General features: G+C 47.9%; 1 protein-coding gene across 1 annotated transcript in view; it reads right to left on the bottom strand.

Annotated features, from left to right (window-relative positions):
- Positions 1-18,800, bottom strand: part of LOC102443950 (uncharacterized) — a 48,570-nt gene that overhangs the window by 184 nt on the left and 29,586 nt on the right. The window contains exons 13-16 of the mRNA XM_006137049.3: positions 17,798-17,943; positions 15,787-15,881; positions 14,323-14,411; positions 7,265-7,326 (exon numbers count right to left, since the gene is read on the bottom strand). Coding sequence (XP_006137111.2) covers positions 7,265-7,326; positions 14,323-14,411; positions 15,787-15,881; positions 17,798-17,943 — 392 coding nt within the window. The remainder of the gene's footprint in view (positions 1-7,264; positions 7,327-14,322; positions 14,412-15,786; positions 15,882-17,797; positions 17,944-18,800) is intronic.

Genomic DNA, 18,800 nt, shown 5'->3' with positions numbered 1-18,800 from the left:
TTAGATAAAACAAAGAACACGAGTGTCCTCTGAAACTGCAGCAGAGGAGAAGTAATCCCAGTAAAGTCAATGGAGCTTCAACAAATAGTGAGAAGAGAAATAGGCTCAGAATCTCTTGTACGGCCTCTATTCCCTTAGTAGATTTGTTAGAATGTCTTTGTCTCTTTGGTACTTTTGTGTGTGTGTGGGGGGGGGGGGGGGGGGTTAGTGGAATTGGGCTTACTGGGCAGCCCTATTGGTATCCATGGTTACATTTTGCCTCCTATTGGAATTGCAGAGACCTGCAAAAAAAGCAGGACTGCTGTGACACACTGTAGAGAGGTTAGCCTCTGGCATGGAGCTTCCTATACAAAATTGAACTCTAGAGCAACAGGAATCCCAAGGGGGACTGTGATTGGGATTCAAGGATTCAGGATTCAGAGGATCCACCCAAATAAATCAAAGAGAAGAGCAAACATTAGACTCACTGAGGCCCAGGGCAGAAAACCGAATCCCACGCTCTGCTGGTCAGAGCTAAAGCTGAAGTGTGAGTCCCTCCTCCCTGAGCTAAAGATGAAGCAATTTCATTTTGCTGAGTCCCTTGTGGCATGAGGCACTGGGCAATTGTTCTGGTTGCTACCCCCTAGCATTGGCCCTGGCTTTTAATATACAGTAGAGCAGTTGTTGTGGCATGTGTGGGCTATGGAATTTGTATAGCATGTTGGGGATTGGGTAGCTCAAAAGGAAAAAGGCTGAGAGTCCCTGCTCCACAGTGTCCCACATCTTGGCAGCAAAGAAAAGGGAGTGGGTGTAGTAGGTGGGACAGGTCCATGAACTGCAGAGATCCACTGGCTCACAAAACCCAGTGAGTGAGGGCAGCAGTCCATGATTATTACATACGTCTAAGCCCTGTTGCAGTGAACTGGGGACTTTCTGTGCTGGGTTGCTGCAGGTTAAATCTGAGGACAGCCAGCCTCAAAGTCTGCTTACCCAGCCCAGAATGTGCATTCAAAGGTGTTTCTCATACTTGGGTAGGACTAGGGCCTTGAGGAGTAAGTCAGCTGAGACTCAGCCTTGAACTAAAATGGTATCTAATTGACCATTCATTATCAGTGGGAAATAGGTCAATGGAGGGATGATAGGAGTTACTATAGAGAACTTTCTGGGTGTCTGGCTGATGAGTCTTGCCCACATGCTCAGGGTTTAGCTGATCGCCATATTTGGGGTCGGGAAGGAATTTTCCTCCAGGGTAGATTGGCAGAGGCCCTGGAGGTTTTTCGCCTTCCTCTGTAGCATGGGGTACAGATCACAGCTAGAGGATCTCTGCATCTTGGGGTCTTCAAAGTATTTGAAGGCTTCAATATCTGAGATATAGGTGAGAGGGTTATTCTAGGAGAGGTGGGTGAGATTTTGTGGCCTGCACTGTGCAGGGGGTCAGACTAGATGATCATAATGGTCCCTTCTGACCCTGGAGTCTATGAGTCTATGAGAATATGAGGGATCCATAAGAGTTACACTGGGTCCATCCAGCCCAGCATCCTGTCTCTGACAGTGGACTGTAACCAGATGTATCAGAGGGTATGTCTACACTACAGCATTAATTTGAGTTATCTTAATTCAAAATAGTTAATTTGAATGATGCTAATTCGAATTAATGTGTCTACACACAAAATGCAGCTTGAATTAGCATTGGACTAGACACAGAATTGGATTTAAGGCCATCCAGAACCAGGTCAGGCAAGGCATCAGGTCAGGAAGGTCTGTGTATGGCTGCTGCCTGAGGCTATGTGATGTCTGTGCTTAAATAGACACCTCCCCCTGCTCCCTGGGCAGCCAGTTCTCAGGGGTCCCTGCTTGCTTGCCTGCCTCAATGAGGGACAGCAAAGCATTTGTGTCTCTGCGTGCTCTGGTTGCCTTCACTCGGGACACCACAGCATTCTTCAGCATGGAGCTGGAGCTGCCTCTGGGTACTCTGGTGCTTCTTGTGAACATGTTGCTGCGAGCCTGGCTGCACTTTCTGCAGGTTGCCATCCCGGAGGTCCATCAGGGCGCTGTCAGTATCCAGGAGGCCCTGTGGGAGATCTTCCACCCTGAGGAGCACTAAGAGCCTCCCTGGTCTGCCCCACTGGGAGCTTGTGCCTCATTCCTCCCTCACGTCCTTCTACTTATCCCTCCCTAACCCCCCTTCCTGATGTCAAATAAAAATACATTTCTTGATCATGGACGTTGGGGGCATCCCCCCAAACCTGAGTACGGTCCACTCTGATCTCCACCCTAGCCCATGAAGGTGCCCGCCTTCTCCAGACCCTGGCAGGCTCCTAGGAGCTGGCAGACTGCTCCTGAGGTGCAGTGGAAGGCTGGCTTCCAGTAGCTTGCTGGCTCATGTTTTGGGGCCACTGGGTCAGGGCTGTGACTCCTGGCTCTAGGCCAGCAGGCTTGGAGATGGCACAGGCACTGTGGCCAGAGTCTGCCCCTTTAAGGGCTCCTGCAGGGAGGGAGAAGAGTTTTCTTGGTTTGGCCCAGAGTGGCCACCAGGGGAAACTGGGAAGGCTGGAGGCCAGCTAATTTGGACTAAGCATCTACACAGTGCTTATTCTGAATTAGCTAATTCGAGTTTGGCGTTACTCCTTGTAGAATGAGGTTTACCAAACTCGAATTAAGCGCCCCGCTATTTTGAATTTAATTCAAAATACTGGTTTGCTTATGGAAGTTAATTCGGAATAACGGCTGTTATTCCGAATTAACTTTGCAGTGTAGACATATCCAGAGGGAATGAACAAAGCAGAGCAATTTCAAGTGATCCATCTCTAGTCATCCACTCCTAGCTTCTGTCAGTTGGAAGTTTGGGGACACCCAGAGCATGGACAACATCTCTGACCATCATTGCTAAAACCCATTCCTGGACCTATCCTCTCTGAGCTTACCTTTTTCCTTTCCTTTCCTTTCCTTTCCTTTCCTTTCCTTTCCTTTCCTTTCCTTTCCTTTCCTTTCCCTCTACCTTCCCCTTGTTCCCAATCTTTGGTACAGCCTGAATTGGTCATACTTTTTTTTTTACCCACATGCCCAAGGTTGCATCTGTTCAAATTTTCCTTGTATCCCTTAACCTTCTTTTAAATTATTACTTTTACAAGAGGTCTTCCTTATCAGTTTTTCAGTTTTAGGTGTTATATTTTTCTTGTGAAAGACTTGTTCAGAAGATGTTCAGTCTGCACATGTTCTGGTGGGGATCAAAGAAACCTTCGCTGTAAATAATGAGCCAATTTTGTCTCTAGTACAAGTCTTATTGCTTGGAAGTACGATGTTGCTGAGCATGGTCATGCTCTGGATTTGTCTCCAGCAGAGAACCTTTAGTGCCATGAACATTAACATGAAAACAAAGATCAGAAATAACGACTAAAGTATTTTTATTGCTACATACAGGACATTGTTATACGTTACTCAAGTATATGACTTGAAACAATCTCAGAGGGGTAGCCATGTTAGTCTATCTGCAGAAACAATGAGGTGTCCTGTGGCAGATTTATCTGGTCATAATCTGTCATGGGTAAAAACCACATCGTCTGACTAGTTGGAGTGGAAATTACAGAGGCAGAGGTAGATATAAGAACAACATAAGTTACTTGTCAAGTGTAGGACTGGTGTTAATGAGGCTAATCAAGTCAGAGGGGATGTCTCATTTGCAGCATTTGATGTGGAGATGTGAATATCAAGAGAGGGGAAATTGCCTTGAAACAATATTGTCTTCAGTTTACAATGAACACACAAGTTAGTATCCACGTGTGTATTATAAAATTGAGCTGGAAATTTGGTGGAACTGAACTAGAAAGTGTGACTGTCAGTGTACTACAGTGTACTAACATTTACAGAAGTTGGTGACAGGAGTAAAGAATATGTCAAATGATTTTAATAATTCTTTGTAAGAATCTTCTCTTAAATATACCCAGTTCCTGCTGTCAGATGGAACATTACATTTCACAATGCTGAACAGAAGGCCTGCCCACCCACAGGCTCACAATCTATGTAGAGGTGGATGGCCAGATCCTTAGCTGGAATAAGCTGGCATAGTGTTACTGACTTCAAAGGTAATAGCTTCGTTAGTCTGATCTAGCTGAAACAAAAGACAGGACTATGCAGCACTTTTAAGACTAACAAGATGGTTTATTAGGTGATGAGCTTTCGTGGGTCTGGCCCACGAAAGCTCATCACCTAATAAACCATCTTGTTAGTCTTTAAAGTGCTGCATAGTCCTGTCTTTTGACTTCAAAGGAGCCATGCTGCTTTAAATGATCTAAATATCTGGCTTGCGGTCCCATAAGTGCAATTTTACCAAAGATGGGAGGAGTAGGAGAATCCTTTCTGACTTTTGCAAGCTCAGAATTGATGCCAAGTTTGTTTTCTTGTAGTTTTCTGCATCATTCCCCCTATATAATCTCCCCTATCCACCTCTGGATAGGTGATCTGTAGCACTGATGACTGGAACTTTAAATGCTGAAGATTATAGCCACAAAATAGATGTCAGAGAAGATTCTGCTTGTCACCTCTTGCAATTTGTAGTAAGCTCAGCCGGTGAATTACATATTAGTTTTTTCCCCTCTTACACACTAGTGTTTGACATCTCCTTTACTGGAAGGCTTTAGTAGGGGGTGAATAATGAAGCACATTCGGAAGACAGCCAAGTTTTTGTTTTGTCTTATCTCCTTCTTTAGCCTCCTCCAGTGTTTTCCACAGTTCTGCTGATGAAACTTCCACGCTATTACTTTCAAATGAATATGGAGGGGTAGTCTCTGCACAAGCACACATGGAACAACGACAGCTTTCTCTTCAATGAACAAACAAGACATTATTTGCCATTTCATTGAATGGGAACTCCCATGTCAATACACAATCCCTACGTCTACACTGGCACCCTTTTCCGGAAATGCTAAAACAGAACAATTTTCCGTTATAAGTATTTCCGGAAAAAGAGCATCTACATTGGCAGGATGCTTTTCCGGAAAAGCCCTTTTTCTGGAAAAGCGTCCGTGGCCAATATAGACACGCTTTTCTGGAAAAAAGTCCCGATCGTCATTTTCGCGATCGGAGCTTTTTTCCGGAAAAGACTACTGTGCTGTCTACATTGGCCCTTTTCTGGAACAGTTTTCCGGAAAAAGGACTTTTGCCCGAGCGGGAGCAGCATAGTTTTTCTGGAAAAACACTGACAATTTTACAGTAGATCGTCAGTGCTTTTCCGGAAATTCAAGGGGCCAGTGTAGACAGCTTGCAGCTTATTCCAGAAAAGCGGCTGCTTTTCCGGAATAAGTGGCCCAGTGTAGACACAGCCATTAATGGGTGTGGAGCAGAGTTTACAATGAAGGAAGAAGAGACTAAAAAAAGGAGACAAAATGATTTTCTTATCAGGCTTTGTGAATTTTAAACAGTTCATATCAACTGTGTGTCAATTTAGTGACACACCTACCATCACCCTAAGTTCCTACCAGCTTGCTTGTTATCTTGATGAAATGAATATTAGTTACATTTACCTTAAAGGGGCACCATCAGTGTGAAGGATAGTTGGTGTAAAAAAGGAAAAGTTAGCAGCAGTTTTAGATAAGTCCTAAAACCTCCTCTCAATTTTTTGCTTTAAGTTTCTTTTTTCCCCCTACTGTTGTGAGAGTGATGCAAGAGAATAACAAATATAACATAGCCTAGCTCATTGGTCCTTCTAGCCCAGTGCTCTGTTTCTGATGGAGGTCAGTACCTGCTGTTTCAAAGAAAGGCACAGGGAAGTCCATCGTGGACAGTTCTGATTTAACCATCTCATAGGGGAAGTTTCATCCTGACTTCCAACAGTTACCGGTTAGTTTTTACCATGAAACATTCTCTCTGCTTTACCTTTCATTCCACGTTATATAGCAAAGGATGCTCTCATTATCTCTATATTTTCCAATCCTCTTTTCTGAACTGCAGTAAATGCTTTCTTTTAGTTATGTTTACAGGCAGTGAGTGCCTCAGGTCAATTTGCATTATGTCAGAAAATGATTTCTTGTGATACCCATAATAAAGAAACTGAAAGCCTGATCCCCCAAGCCCTCTGCTGCCAATTGGAGTCTCTAATCCGAGAGCCTAATCCGAACTACCTACTCCGTGCCGCGTTTAGCTGCGGGCACGGAGTCCTCACTAACGGGCACTTAAAAATGGCGGTGCCCGGCAAGATGCAAATGAAGCCCGGGAAATTTAAATCCCAGGCTTCGTTTGCAACTTCGGATGCCTACATTAACCACCCTAGTTCGAACTAGGGTGGTAGTGTAGACATACCCTCCTAGAGCAATTCAGAGAGCAGCAGGCAGATTGTATCTGATCTCTGCATGATCTTTTCCTACAGAGCTATCAGATCAAGTGAGGAGCTGAAGAGATCTGTCTCTGTTCATTCCTCTCCTAAATTCTGTTTGGCTGGGTCCACACCATCCTCTCTTGCTGAGCCTAGGGAAAGGGAAAGGGACAGAAACAGGTGGTGAGAGCAAAGGTCTCCATTCTCTGGGTATGTCTACACTGGCAGCCTAATTCGAACTAGGGCTGCAAATGTAGGCATTCCGAATTGCAAATCAAGCCCGGGATTTAAATATCCCACGCTTGATTTGCATCTTCTCGGCCGGGTGCCATTTTTGAAATTTACAAGCCCAAAGTAACTGCCCGCGTCTACATGTGGCAGTGAAATGGGCATTCGAAATAAAGCCCTAGTTCGAACTACCTGTTATTCCTCCTGCAATGAGGTTTAACAGGTAGTTTGAAGTAGGGCTTTATTTCGAACGCCCGTTTCACTGCCGTGTGTAGACCCTGGCAATTACTTCGGGCTTGTAAATTTCAAAAATGGTGCCCAGCCGGGAAGATGCAAATCAAGCGTGGGATATTTAAATCCCAGGCTTGATTTGCAATTCCGAATGCCTACATTTGCAGCCCTAGTTCAAATTAGGCTGCAAGTGTAGACATACCCTCAAACAACGTTTTGTAGAGGTAACATGACCCTTCACTTCAGTTAATTGCTGACTGGCCTTTAGTTTGTGTTGAACACTTGTGCCATTTGAGTTCTTCACTTGCCCACCTGAAAAAAATGGCCAGTCAAAATGAAGTGGTTTGAAATTCCTGAAGTGGAACATTTCAAATCACATGAATCAAATGTGCAGATTTTCAATATGCAAAAATATTTGAATTTTTTACCTTTTGCCCTGTTTCAGGACAAGAAACATTTCAAAAATCTCTCAATTCTCATGGGATTGGAAACCTGTTCCCCACTCAGGTCTCTTCCTACCTGTCCGGTGGTTTGCTGCAGCACAGCAGCCAGGACCAGGAATGCAGCGAGCAGAGTCATCTCTGAAAAGGGAAGAACAACCTGCTTAGTTTTCTGTGTATTTAAACACATTGCAGTGGAAGTGTGCTGCCACACAACATATGTTTAGCGTGTCTAGAAGTATCCTTAAGAGACATCCTTCGTTGCCTGAATTCCTCCCTTGCTTTCTCCTTGCTTATAGGGACAGTAATTCATTGCTAGTCTATAGCATCAATGTATACTTCTATCTGCATGTCCCACAGCTTTCCTCATCACTCTGGCCAGTCAGTAAGGACAGGTGTTAAATCTCTGGTCATTTCCCTTCTACCTGCTCTAGAGAGGGACCAAGTGGGTAAGTAAATACATCTACATGTAAATTAACTTTGAGCCGCCCATATGAAAGTGGTATGAGGAGGTTCCTTCTCCCCAGTGCAAATGCATCATCCTAGTCACAATCTACCTAGAATCATAGAACCATAGAGCTGGAAGAGACCTCAGAAGGTCATCGAGTCCAGCCCCCTGCTCTAGGCAGGAGCAAGCCCAACTAATGTGTATGCTGTATTTGTGTTCAAAGGGTTGGTGGTTAATGGCCACCATAGGGGCATTGCTATGGGATCATTAGGAGCTAACCCAGGAATTGTCTCAGGAAAGATTTTTAGGATTTTTGTTATAGAATAGTATAGTATATATGGATTCAGTATGGACCAGTTCCTAAGCTGGCAGTTTAAGTAGGCTCATTTTCACTAATTAAGAATCTGGTTCTAGCCTCTAAAATATTCAGATACTAAACGTCCCTGACGCGTGTTTGGAAAGGACGGCATTTCGGGAGGATAATAGGGGCAGCAGCCTGTTTTTCATCCTGTTCCCACACAGAGAGTGAGGGGAAAGTGCTTGCATTCTATGCATGCCTCTCACACCCGCCCCAGACCTGCCCCTTCTACACAAAGTCCCTGCCTTCCAGGACATTGGAGTACCCCCTACATCTTACTCAGGGCCTCTGCAATTCTGTCAACCCTGCTGGACAGCTCCTAGATGCTATCAATGCAAATTGTAAATAAGAATAATAGTAAATAAGATAATATGTGTCACAGAATCAGAGTGACTGGAAGAGGGTTTGAGAGCTCATCCACCCCCAGGCTAAGGCACCATTAAATATACCAAAACCAGTCCTGACGTACTATCTAGCCTGTTCTTAGAACTTCTGATGGTGCTTCCACACCTCCCTAGTAACCTGTTCCCATGCTTAACTTCCTTTAACGTAAACCTTCCTGACTGTAAACTCAGCAGAGTACATGCAGAACAATCAATCACATTCTCCTGTAAAGTAAAATTTCACGTCTTCTCTTCTTAGGGGTGTCCCCCTGAGAGGATAACAATTCCCCCTCAGAAGTCCTTATAAAAGCCCCTACAAATGTTGGTTTTTCAGTATAACATGCCTGTGGCGGGGTAGCCCCGCCCCTCCCGGAAGCCGCCGGGATGCCACGTTCACGGGGAAGAGGCTCGCCCCCCCGCGCGGCTTGCAGAGCCGTCTGTCTTCCCCGAGCAGGGGGGCTGGCGCGCCAGCTGGGTGACGAGCCGGGGCCGGCAAGCGACGTCGTCAAAGGGCTGGAGAAGGAGGCGGGGAAAGGGACGTCACGGGGAGGCCGGCCCGAGGGGGGGGCGGTGGATGACGAAGGGACTGACATCATCTGCCTGCGACCAGCGGGCAATTCAAAAGGCTGTAACGACCCAGCAAGAGGGGAGGACGCCGAGGAGACGGACCTCCCCTGGGAGCGAGCGCACAGACTCAGGTATTGGCGACCCTGGACAGGACCGGAGCAGAAGCCTGGGGGCGGGACGTGCTGACGTGGGGGAAGAAGTGGCCCAGGGCGGGGACGTGGACCCCGAGAGCGGGGGAGTTTAGGGTTCCCGACCCCCTCCGCTAGGTGGGGAACCTTTCCCTTACCTTAGGGCCCTGGGTCAGGGTCCGGAGCGAGAGCGGGCCCGGACCCCCTTCCCCCAACCGCTGAGCTGAGCAGAGTAAAACTGGGCACATTGAGTCGCTAACGACTGTGGAAACTGAGGGGGTTGGACGTAAGCCCCTCCGCACGAGGGGGGAACCCCTACACGTGGTGGAGAATGTGGGCACTGTAGACCCCGAAACGGGGGTCCGGATAGGGGAAAAGAGTTAACAAGGTGTTGATTGCCAGGATACGATGGAGGCAAACAAAATTCTGGAGTGGTGGACGGAGACCCAAAAGGTGCAGCAGCAGCAACAGATGCAGGCGCTGCAACAGCTCCTCAACCAGTTCCAGGAGCATCAGGAGCAGATGGCGCGAGGAGCGCCGATGACGGTACCCGGGGCGGCCGCAGGGTCCGGAGGAGGAGAGGGGGTCGGCACCCAACTGCCCATACGGCTAACGAAATTGGGGCCGGAAGACGACCCAGAGGCATTCCTGGTGACATTCGAGAGGGTGGCCACCGCCGCGAAATGGCCACCAGAGCATTGGGCTACCCTCCTCGCTCCCTACTTGTCGGGGCCGGCCCAGCTGGCCTACCGGGGGATGTCTGCCAGCGATGCCTTATGTTATTTCAAAGTTAAAGAGGCAATTCTGGACCAACTAGGAGTGACTCCAGAGACCCACCGCCGGCGGTTCAGAGAGGCCAAGTACGACCTCTGCGAGCGACCACGGGCCGTGGCACAGCTGGTCAAGGAAGCGGGGATGAGATGGCTTGAGCCGGAGACTAAGATGGGGGTCCAGGTGGCCGACCTAGTGATACGCGAACAATACGTCCGTATCCTCCCCACGGAAGGGCAGCAGTGGGTACGACGGCATCTTCCGGAGACCTTAGATGAAGCAGTGACTCTTATGGAACACTAAGCCGCAGAGGGGCCGGAGGGGAGAGGAGCTACGGGGCCCCCGAGAGAACCCCGAAGGAGTGAGGCCAGGGCGTTTAAGCCTGCGGGAGCCCAGCGTGCCGGGGAAGGAGCCGGGTGCTCCCTGGGCCCCCTTCCGACGAGGAGGCTGGCACCACGGTGGAACCAGATGGTCGGTGAAGCCAAGGTGGATCAGGCAACCGAGACGGGACCGGACACCCCTCCGCCCGAAGGGGTCCCGAAGGTGGTCTGTTATCAGTGCGGCCAGGAGGGTCACTACAAGAGGGACTGCACCCTGATGGACTGCACCTTTGGACAGAGGCGCGCTGGGGGCGTGGCCAGGAGGGCGGCAAGCGCAGCTCAGGTAATTAAACGGCTGTGGGTTAATGGGAACCCGGTGGAGGCCATACTCGACTCAGGGTGTGGACAAACCATTGTCCGAAGGGACGTGATACATCCAGTGAGAGCCCGGGGCGCGCCCGTAGCCCTCCGGTGCGTCCACGGGGACATTCACTACTACCCCACGACCCGGGTACGGATAGGGGACGGGGAGTTGGAAAGGGAATGCGTAGTTGCCGTCGGTCCTAAATTAGCATAGCCCCTCCTGCTGGAACGGGACTGGCCTGGCCTGAAACGACTCCTGGGGCAGTGGGATGGCGGGAGGACCCTCGGCCAGGAGTCAGAAGCAGGGCCTGGGACCCTAGTAGCCCAAGGAGAGCAGGATGGGGAGGGGGCCATGCCAGGGACAGCCCCATCGGTAGGGCCGCCGGCCGCCGCCCGCCTCGATGTAGAGGAAGGGGACTTCCTCACACAGCAATGCGAGGATCTCACCTTACGGGCAGCCTGGGAGCAGGTGCGCACCACGAGTGAGCAGCCAGGAGGGGACCCGCCCAACCAGCTGGATGGACCCCGATTTGAGGTGAGGGACGACCGCCTGTATCGAGTGTCCCCAGGGGAACTGCCCGGGGAAGAACGATGGCAGCTGCTGGTTCCGAGGCCGTACCAGTGGAAGGTCCTGGAATTGGCCCATGAGCACCCGTGGGCCGGACACCTGGGCACGGAGAAAACCCAGCAGAAGGTACTCCAGAGATTCTATTGGCCCGGAGTGTACCAGGAAATTAAAAATTTCTGTAGCTCCTGCCCACAGTGCCAAAGAACGTCCGGGATCCGGGTCCTGCCGGCTCCCCTGCCCGTGGTGGGGACCCCCTTTGAGCGGGTGGCATTGGACCTGGTAGGACCGCTCGAGAAGTCAGGGCGCGGGCACAATTACATCCTGCTCATCGTGGACTATGCCACCCGTTGCACCGAGGCGGTGCCCCTGAAAAGAGCCACGGCACCCGCCATAGCGGAGGCGTTAGTCAAGCTGTTCTCGTGGGTACGGCTGCCCAGAGAGTTACTAACGGATCAGGGGACGAACTTAACTTCTAAGGTTATGACAGAACTGTGTAAGATCTTGCAGATTAGGAAGCTCCGGACGTCGGTATACCATCCCCAGACCGACGGGCTGGTAGAACGGTTCAACCGTACGCTGAAAGGGATGCTCCAGAAGTTCACCCAGGACGACCCCCGGGAATGGGATAAGCTGCTTCCCACACTGATGTTCGCCGTCAGAGAGGTACCGCAGGCATCGCTCGGGTATTCCCCCTTTGAGTTGTTATACGGGCGGCGACCGTGGGGGATCATGGACCTCGTAAAGGAGGGATGGGAAACGTCGGTCTCTCCCGCCTTGGGGGCCGCCCAGTACGTGCGGAAGTTGAGAGGGACCCTACATGCCCTGGCAGGCCGGGCCCGCGAGAACCTGGAAAAGGCGCAGGAAGGGCAGAAGGCCTATTATGATAAAAAAGCGCAGGTGAGAGAGTTCGAACCAGGCGAGCAAGTCCTACTGTTGCTGCCTAGTGGGGAGTCCAAGCTGTTAGCCCACTGGCAGGGACCCTTCCGGGTAATAAGGAAGCTCGGCCTGGTAGACTATGAGGTGCGGGTGGATGGTAACCGGCGGGAAACTCAAATTTACCATGTAAACCTCTTGAAGAAGTGGCACCCACGGGAGGCCCTCCTGATCGACCCTCGGGACACCGATATCGAGTTGGGTCCGTGGGGGGAGCCGGAGGTGAAGGTCGAGGGAATACGGATCGGGGAAGAGCTCCCCAGGCGGAAGCAAGAGCAGCTGTACCACCTCCTCAACCGATTCAGGCCGGTATTGACCAGCCAACCCAGACAGACCTCGCTAGTACAGCACGAGATCGAAACAGAACCCCATGCCGCGTATAGACGAGCTACTGGGGCACCTCGGGAGGGCGGCCTATTTGTCAACCCTCGATTTGACCAAAGGGTATTGGCAGATCCCGCTCTCGCCAGAGGCCCAGGCCAAGACAGCGTTCGCCACCCCCTTCGGGTTGTATCAATTTAAGAACATGCCGTTCGGGGTGCACGGGGCCGCTGCTACGTTTCAAAGACTCATGAACCAGGTCTTAAGGGACCATCAGGACTACGCGGCGGCGTATATCGATGATATCGTGATATTCAGCGAGTCCTGGGAAAAACATTTAGACCACATCGCGAAGGTACTAGAGGCTCTGAGGGGAGTGGGACTCACGGCTAACCCAAAGAAATGCCAATTCGGGAGGGCCGAGGTGTCGTATTTGGGGTACACAGTGGGGAGAGGGAAGCTCAAGCCCTTAGTGGACAAGGTCCAGGCCGTACGAGAACACCCTACCCCAACCACAAAGCGGAAAGTACGGCAGTTTTTGGGATTGGCAGGCTATTGTAGATGGTTCATCCCGAACTTTTCTTCTTTAGCCGCGCCTCTTACAGACCTCACACGGAAAGGCCAACCCGAAAGGGTGAGGTGGACCCCAGCGTGCGACGACGCGTTTCGGGAGCTGAAAGACCGGTTGGTCCGTGCCCCAGTGCTGGCACAGCCCGATTTTAACAAGCCATTCACCTTACAGACTGACGCGTCAGAGGTGGGACTGGGGACGGTACTGACGCAAGAGGAGGGGGGACAGGAGCACCTCATCCTCTATCTTAGTCGGAAACTTTTTCCCCGGGAGAGGGGATACGCGACAATCGAAAAGGAGGCATTGGCCCTCAAATGGGCTATTGACTCACTGAGATACTTTCTTCTAGGCGATAAATTTACCGTGGTGACGGACCATGCCCCGCTGCAATGGATGCAACAGATGAAGGACACTAACCCACGGATTTTGCGATGGTACCTCAGCCTACAGCCATACCAGTTCCAAGTCACGCACCGCCCAGGGTCCAACAACGGGAACGCGGACTGGCTATCCCGTGTAGCAGAGACCCCGGGGACAGGGACGGCAAGTATGACGCCAGACTTAAGGGGGAAGGTGTGTGGCGGAGTAGCCCTGCCCCTCCCGGAAGCCGCCGGGACGCCGCGTTCGCGGGGAAGAGGCTCGCCCCCCCGCGTGGCTTGCAGAGCCGTCTGTCTTCCACGAGCAGGGGGGCCGGTGCGCCGGCCGGGTGACGAGCCGGGGCCGGCAAGCGACGTCATCAAAGGGCTGGGGAAGGAGGCGGGGAAAGGGACGTCACGGGGAGGCCGGCCCAAGGGGGGGCCGGTGGATGACGAAGGGACTGACGTCATCTGCCTGCGACCGGCGGGCAATTCAAAAGGCTGCAATGACCCAGCAAGAGGAGAGGACGCCGAGGAGACGGACCTCCCCTGGGAGCGAGCGCACGGACTCAGGTATTGGCGACCCTGGGCAGGACCAGAGCAGAAGCCTGGGGGCGGGACATGCTGACGTGGGGGAAGAAGTGGCCCAGGGCGGGGACGTGGACCCCGAGAGCGGGGGAGTTTAGGGTTCCCGACCCCCTCCGCTAGGTGGGGAACCTTTCCCTTACCTTAGGGCCCTGGGTCGGGGTCCGGAGCGAGGGCAGGCCCGGACCCCCTTCCCCCAACCGCCGAGCTGAGCAGAGTGAAACTGGGCACATTGAGTCGCTAACGACTGTGGAAACTGAGGGGGGGCAGACGTAAGCCCCTCCGCACGAGGGGGGAACCCCTACAATGCCTAACAATGAGCATATTTAAGGGCCTAGCAGTAGGTCTCTGTAGGCAGATGTTTTACTTGATGATTTCACAAATCTTTCCTTCCAAGGGAATCAAATATTTTTATAGTAAGTGCCAAATTTGTCAGTGCCAAACTTAAATTCTGCTAAAACTTACTGCATAGTTTATTGTCACAAGCTTTAGGGCAAACGCCACATGATTTTCCTGATTTGTACGGTGTCTTCATTGTGTCTTCATTATTTCCCCTGAAATGTTAAAATAAAGGAGAATAAGATGTAAAGCCAGTATGCAGCACATCTTCCATTATACTTGGGGACATTTACACTGTAGTCTGGGATGTGATTTACAGCTGCCATAGACACATCCACTCCCTAGCTGTTATCTCCTTACCATGCTAAAATAGTGAGGATCCCATGGGGCTGGCTTCAGCAAGGCTGCAAAAGTGAATATGGTCATTGAGGGGTCAGGCAGGGTCGTATGGCTTGGGCTGATGCCTGTTGTACCTATACTCATTGCTACTTATTGCACGCTAAGCTAGAATAAAACGAGCACAGGCAAAGCTACATGAGCTGCAGTCACACCCCTGGCTGCAGTGTACACATCACATAGTATGGTACCTGTCACACCAATATTTAGTGTATCAACGTGTCACTATTAAAATGTGTCAAAAGTTATGTGACCAACCTCCTGCTCAGTTTTGGAATTCTTACTTGTGGTCTTCATTGGTACGGGGAGATTGCTTACAGTACAGTCAAATGCTTATGTGGCATCCTGAAGAAAGGGCTACCAGTGACCAGCCTGGCTAGTTCAGAGGAAGGTGCAATAAACCTTGCAGGACAATATAATTAGATAATATGCCCTAGTGAAAGTTTCCCTAGGCCATGGCTACACTACTAGGTTATTTCAAAATACATTATTTCATCATCATAACTCCAGAAATAACTATTTTGAATTAGTGCATCTTCACTACAGGGAAGCCTTGAAATTAGTCTGAGGGAGGCTCCCTTAAAGTGGACATGCTACCTCGACTTAGGGCCCCAAAAAGCACTGGAGAGTAATTACTTTCAATGACGCTGTGGAGTAGTTATTTTGAAATAAGAGCTGCGGAACATCCACGCTTCCCCTATTTAGAAGTAGCAATTTCAAAATAGGTGCTATTACTCATGAACTCAGGGATTATTCTTTCCAAATAACAAGCCTTTTATTTCAAAAACATTTTGAAATAACGGGCTTGCTGTTTGGACACACACCTTGTTATTTCAAAATAATGGGAGTTATTTAAAAATAACTCTGTAGTGTAGACATGCACTTACAGACTACTAGGATCTAGAAATAGGAACGTCTTTTTCATATATCCAACTATTAAGAAAAAATGCTTATAATTTTAAGCAGAGCACACCTCACTGGAAAATTCTTGGGGAGTTTGTGAGGCTTTTATTTCCGAATGTAATTTCATATCTGCTTCAGCATATCATTAGTACTGAATTACTGCTCTGTCCATAATCTCACTGAAAAATTATGATGTATGTTGCAATGTAGCTGAAAGTTTCTTGAATCATTTCAATGAGTTAGAGCACTAAGGATTTCCAATAATCAGTGAAATTCATAATTAATACATACGCAGGGCAGTAATGGCAAACGTAATAGAATTTGTAATTCTGCTGAGGACAATAGGCAACTGCACATCCAATTCGGTAAGACTTGGCCCAAACCACCTGGAGATCGAAGAGCAAATGCATAAGTGAATATGAAGGGCTATATATTTTAATATAATAAAATATACATTTAAAAACATTTTACAGTGATGTTGAAATTTGGGCACCATATCTTTTTACATATTTGGCTGACTAAATGTCACATCTTATAGGAAGGAAGCCAGAAAATCTAGATAGTTCTCACATGGTTTTACTCATCCTTTATAGACAAGCCATATAGGATGCAGTGGGGACAGAACCCAAGGAACACACAGTCTTTAAATTTGGACATCAAAATAATAACAAATATACAGATTCAACCATAGACTGTTGGGCTAGATAGAGGAATCAGTAGATAAAATTATCCAGATGGTGTTACATGCAGCTGATTAAACTAAATGTTTATAATAAGATTTGAGAACCAAGAGTCAACAAACAAAAACAATTCTACCAAAGATTTGTAAACCAACAGATAGATATTTGTCTCTATAGTTTCTTATCTCACTCCTATTCCAGTAATAACTGTATGTCTCCAAATATTTAAAGAAAAAACTCTTTTACTTTCTTCTTAGAGGTGAGGAGAATTAGCTTGATTAATTTATAACCACTTTGTGTGTGTGTGTGTGTGTGTGTGTGTGTGTGTGTGTGTGTGTGTGTGTGTGTTTCTGAAGAACATATGGAAGGAAGGAAGGTTATGATAAAAATTTAGGAACTGATTCTGCCATCTGTACATTAAGAACAATGTTACTTCAACAAGAAAAAATCGAATGGTTTCTTTCTTCTGTCTCTCTACCAATGTGTCTTGCTTCCTTATTTCTTAAAATGAGGCTAGACCAAGTTCATTTAAATTATCCACACCATATTATTTCCATCTCTACCTTTGATCTAATAGACCGCATTGTGAAGATGTTAGAATATTTAGTCTACAATTCCTTATAGTTTTATTTTGTTGTTTGTCCCTTTTTTTTTCTTCACTCTGTTGGAATAATTCTCATCCTTCCTGGAGCCCCTTAGGGTAGGTCTGCACTAAGGGATAAAATCAAATGAAGATATGCAACTTCAGATACAGTAATTGCATAGTTTAAGACAAAGTAGCTCAACTCAAACTTTGGCACTCTCCACACTGCAGGAAGTCAAAGGGAGCACACTCTCCCTTCGACTTCCCTTACTCCTCATCGAAGCAGGATTACTGGTATTGAAGGGAAATCCTCTGTAAGTCTGAATTAGTATGTCTTCACTAAACCTGCTAATTCAAACCCTGGATGATTGAGAATGACAGTTTTGATCTTCTGTATAGTGTAGACGTACTTTAGACTAACAAATACATAGTGTTATGAGCTTTCTTGCGCAAGAAGTTGGCTTTGCTCACTAAAGCTCACGATACTATGATTTTCTCTCTTGCTCTCTCTCTCTAGTCTCTAAGCACTGATCTACACTATGGAGTTATGTTGAAATAACTCCCCTTATTTAAAAAATGGTCTGGTTATTTCAAAGTAATAACTCCTCTTCCCACGAGGAACAATGCTTATTTCAAAATAGTTATTTCAAAATAACTACCCCCCAGTGTCATTCAAAGTAATTGCTTCCCAGTGCTTGCTGGGGCTGCAAGTCATCCACCTCAAGGGAGCCTGCCTCAGACTGATTCCAAGGCTTCCTTGTAGCGTGGACACGCTATTTTGAAATAGTTACTTTTTGAGTTATTATTTCAGCATAATTTATTTTGAAGTAATTTCCTAGTGTAAACATGTCCTGAGGTGCCACAAGGCTACTCATTGCTTTTTAAAGTTACAGACTAACATGGCTACCACTCTGATCCTTCCTGGTGTTCATTTCCTTTACATACATTGAGCCTGTTATTTCCCCTACACCAGGTAATCATTTAACCAAACATGCATCAGTTAAAACATGAATGTAACAAGTGGTGCTATGGTGCTTACTTGAGTATAATGGCCAATCACGGCACCTGGTTTATTTGGCCCAATGCCATGTGTGAAATTTTTCCCCTCATCGTACCATTTTTGAATGGCTTGTGACCAGGACTTGACTGCGCTTGACATGTAGAGATTTTCACCACAGCCTGGTTCTGGAAATGGAAAGGAAATTGTTCACAGAAGCTGGTGAGAAGGCTTTAAGAGGATGCAAGAGCTTTCGCCTGTGTGGAAATTTAATAATTGGCAGGAGAGCCTGTTGGGAAGAATCTGTTTCATTTCCTGAATATGTACATACCCCCACCGTGCCCTTTGTCACTCTCTAGGTGATCAATGAATACTCTTGGTAAATTTCAATGGTGCAAAGGCTAACTTTGATTCTGATAGGTATTCAAAAATACAGCTATTTATCTGAATCTTCATGGCAGTGATAAATTAGCCGAAGCCTTATTAACCTAAATGCTAAGAGCTCCAAAACTGAGACACCCATCCAGTCTGGGCAGACATTGCTAATTGCCCAAATAAACTCCTTGACTTTGTACCCTGGTTCCTTGTCCAGTGTAATCTCAATAGTTTCATAGTGATTCATCATTCTAATTTCCACTATAAAATATGTCCCAATTTAAATAATCTAATATTAATTCACTACAGTGCTATGTATGACAATATTGGGAGAAGTAGGCTTCACATTGATTCTTAAATCAGGAGTAACTCCATAGAAGTCAGTGGAATTGCACCAGTATAATACCAGTACAACATAGTTTAGAATCAAAGCTTACATTTGGATCTGGAATTCAAACTGTCTCATGTATCAAGATGGTTCATGTCCAGGGCTTTGTTTTTCGCCTAGTCTTTAATCAATCATAAGTGTAAAATTGCAACAATATTGTTCACTGCATTGTCAACCAATACAAATAACCTCAATGAAAAGTGATTTACTCCCAAATATTCTATTTTAGCATATCTTTAGGCATGTTTGGAGATAAGGAGTGGGAAAGAGGTAATAGAGGGA

Source organism: Pelodiscus sinensis, chromosome 3 (genome assembly GCF_049634645.1).
Source record: "Pelodiscus sinensis isolate JC-2024 chromosome 3, ASM4963464v1, whole genome shotgun sequence".
Classification (NCBI taxonomy): Eukaryota; Metazoa; Chordata; order Testudines; family Trionychidae; genus Pelodiscus; species Pelodiscus sinensis.
This window is presented reverse-complemented; position numbering and strand designations above follow the sequence as displayed.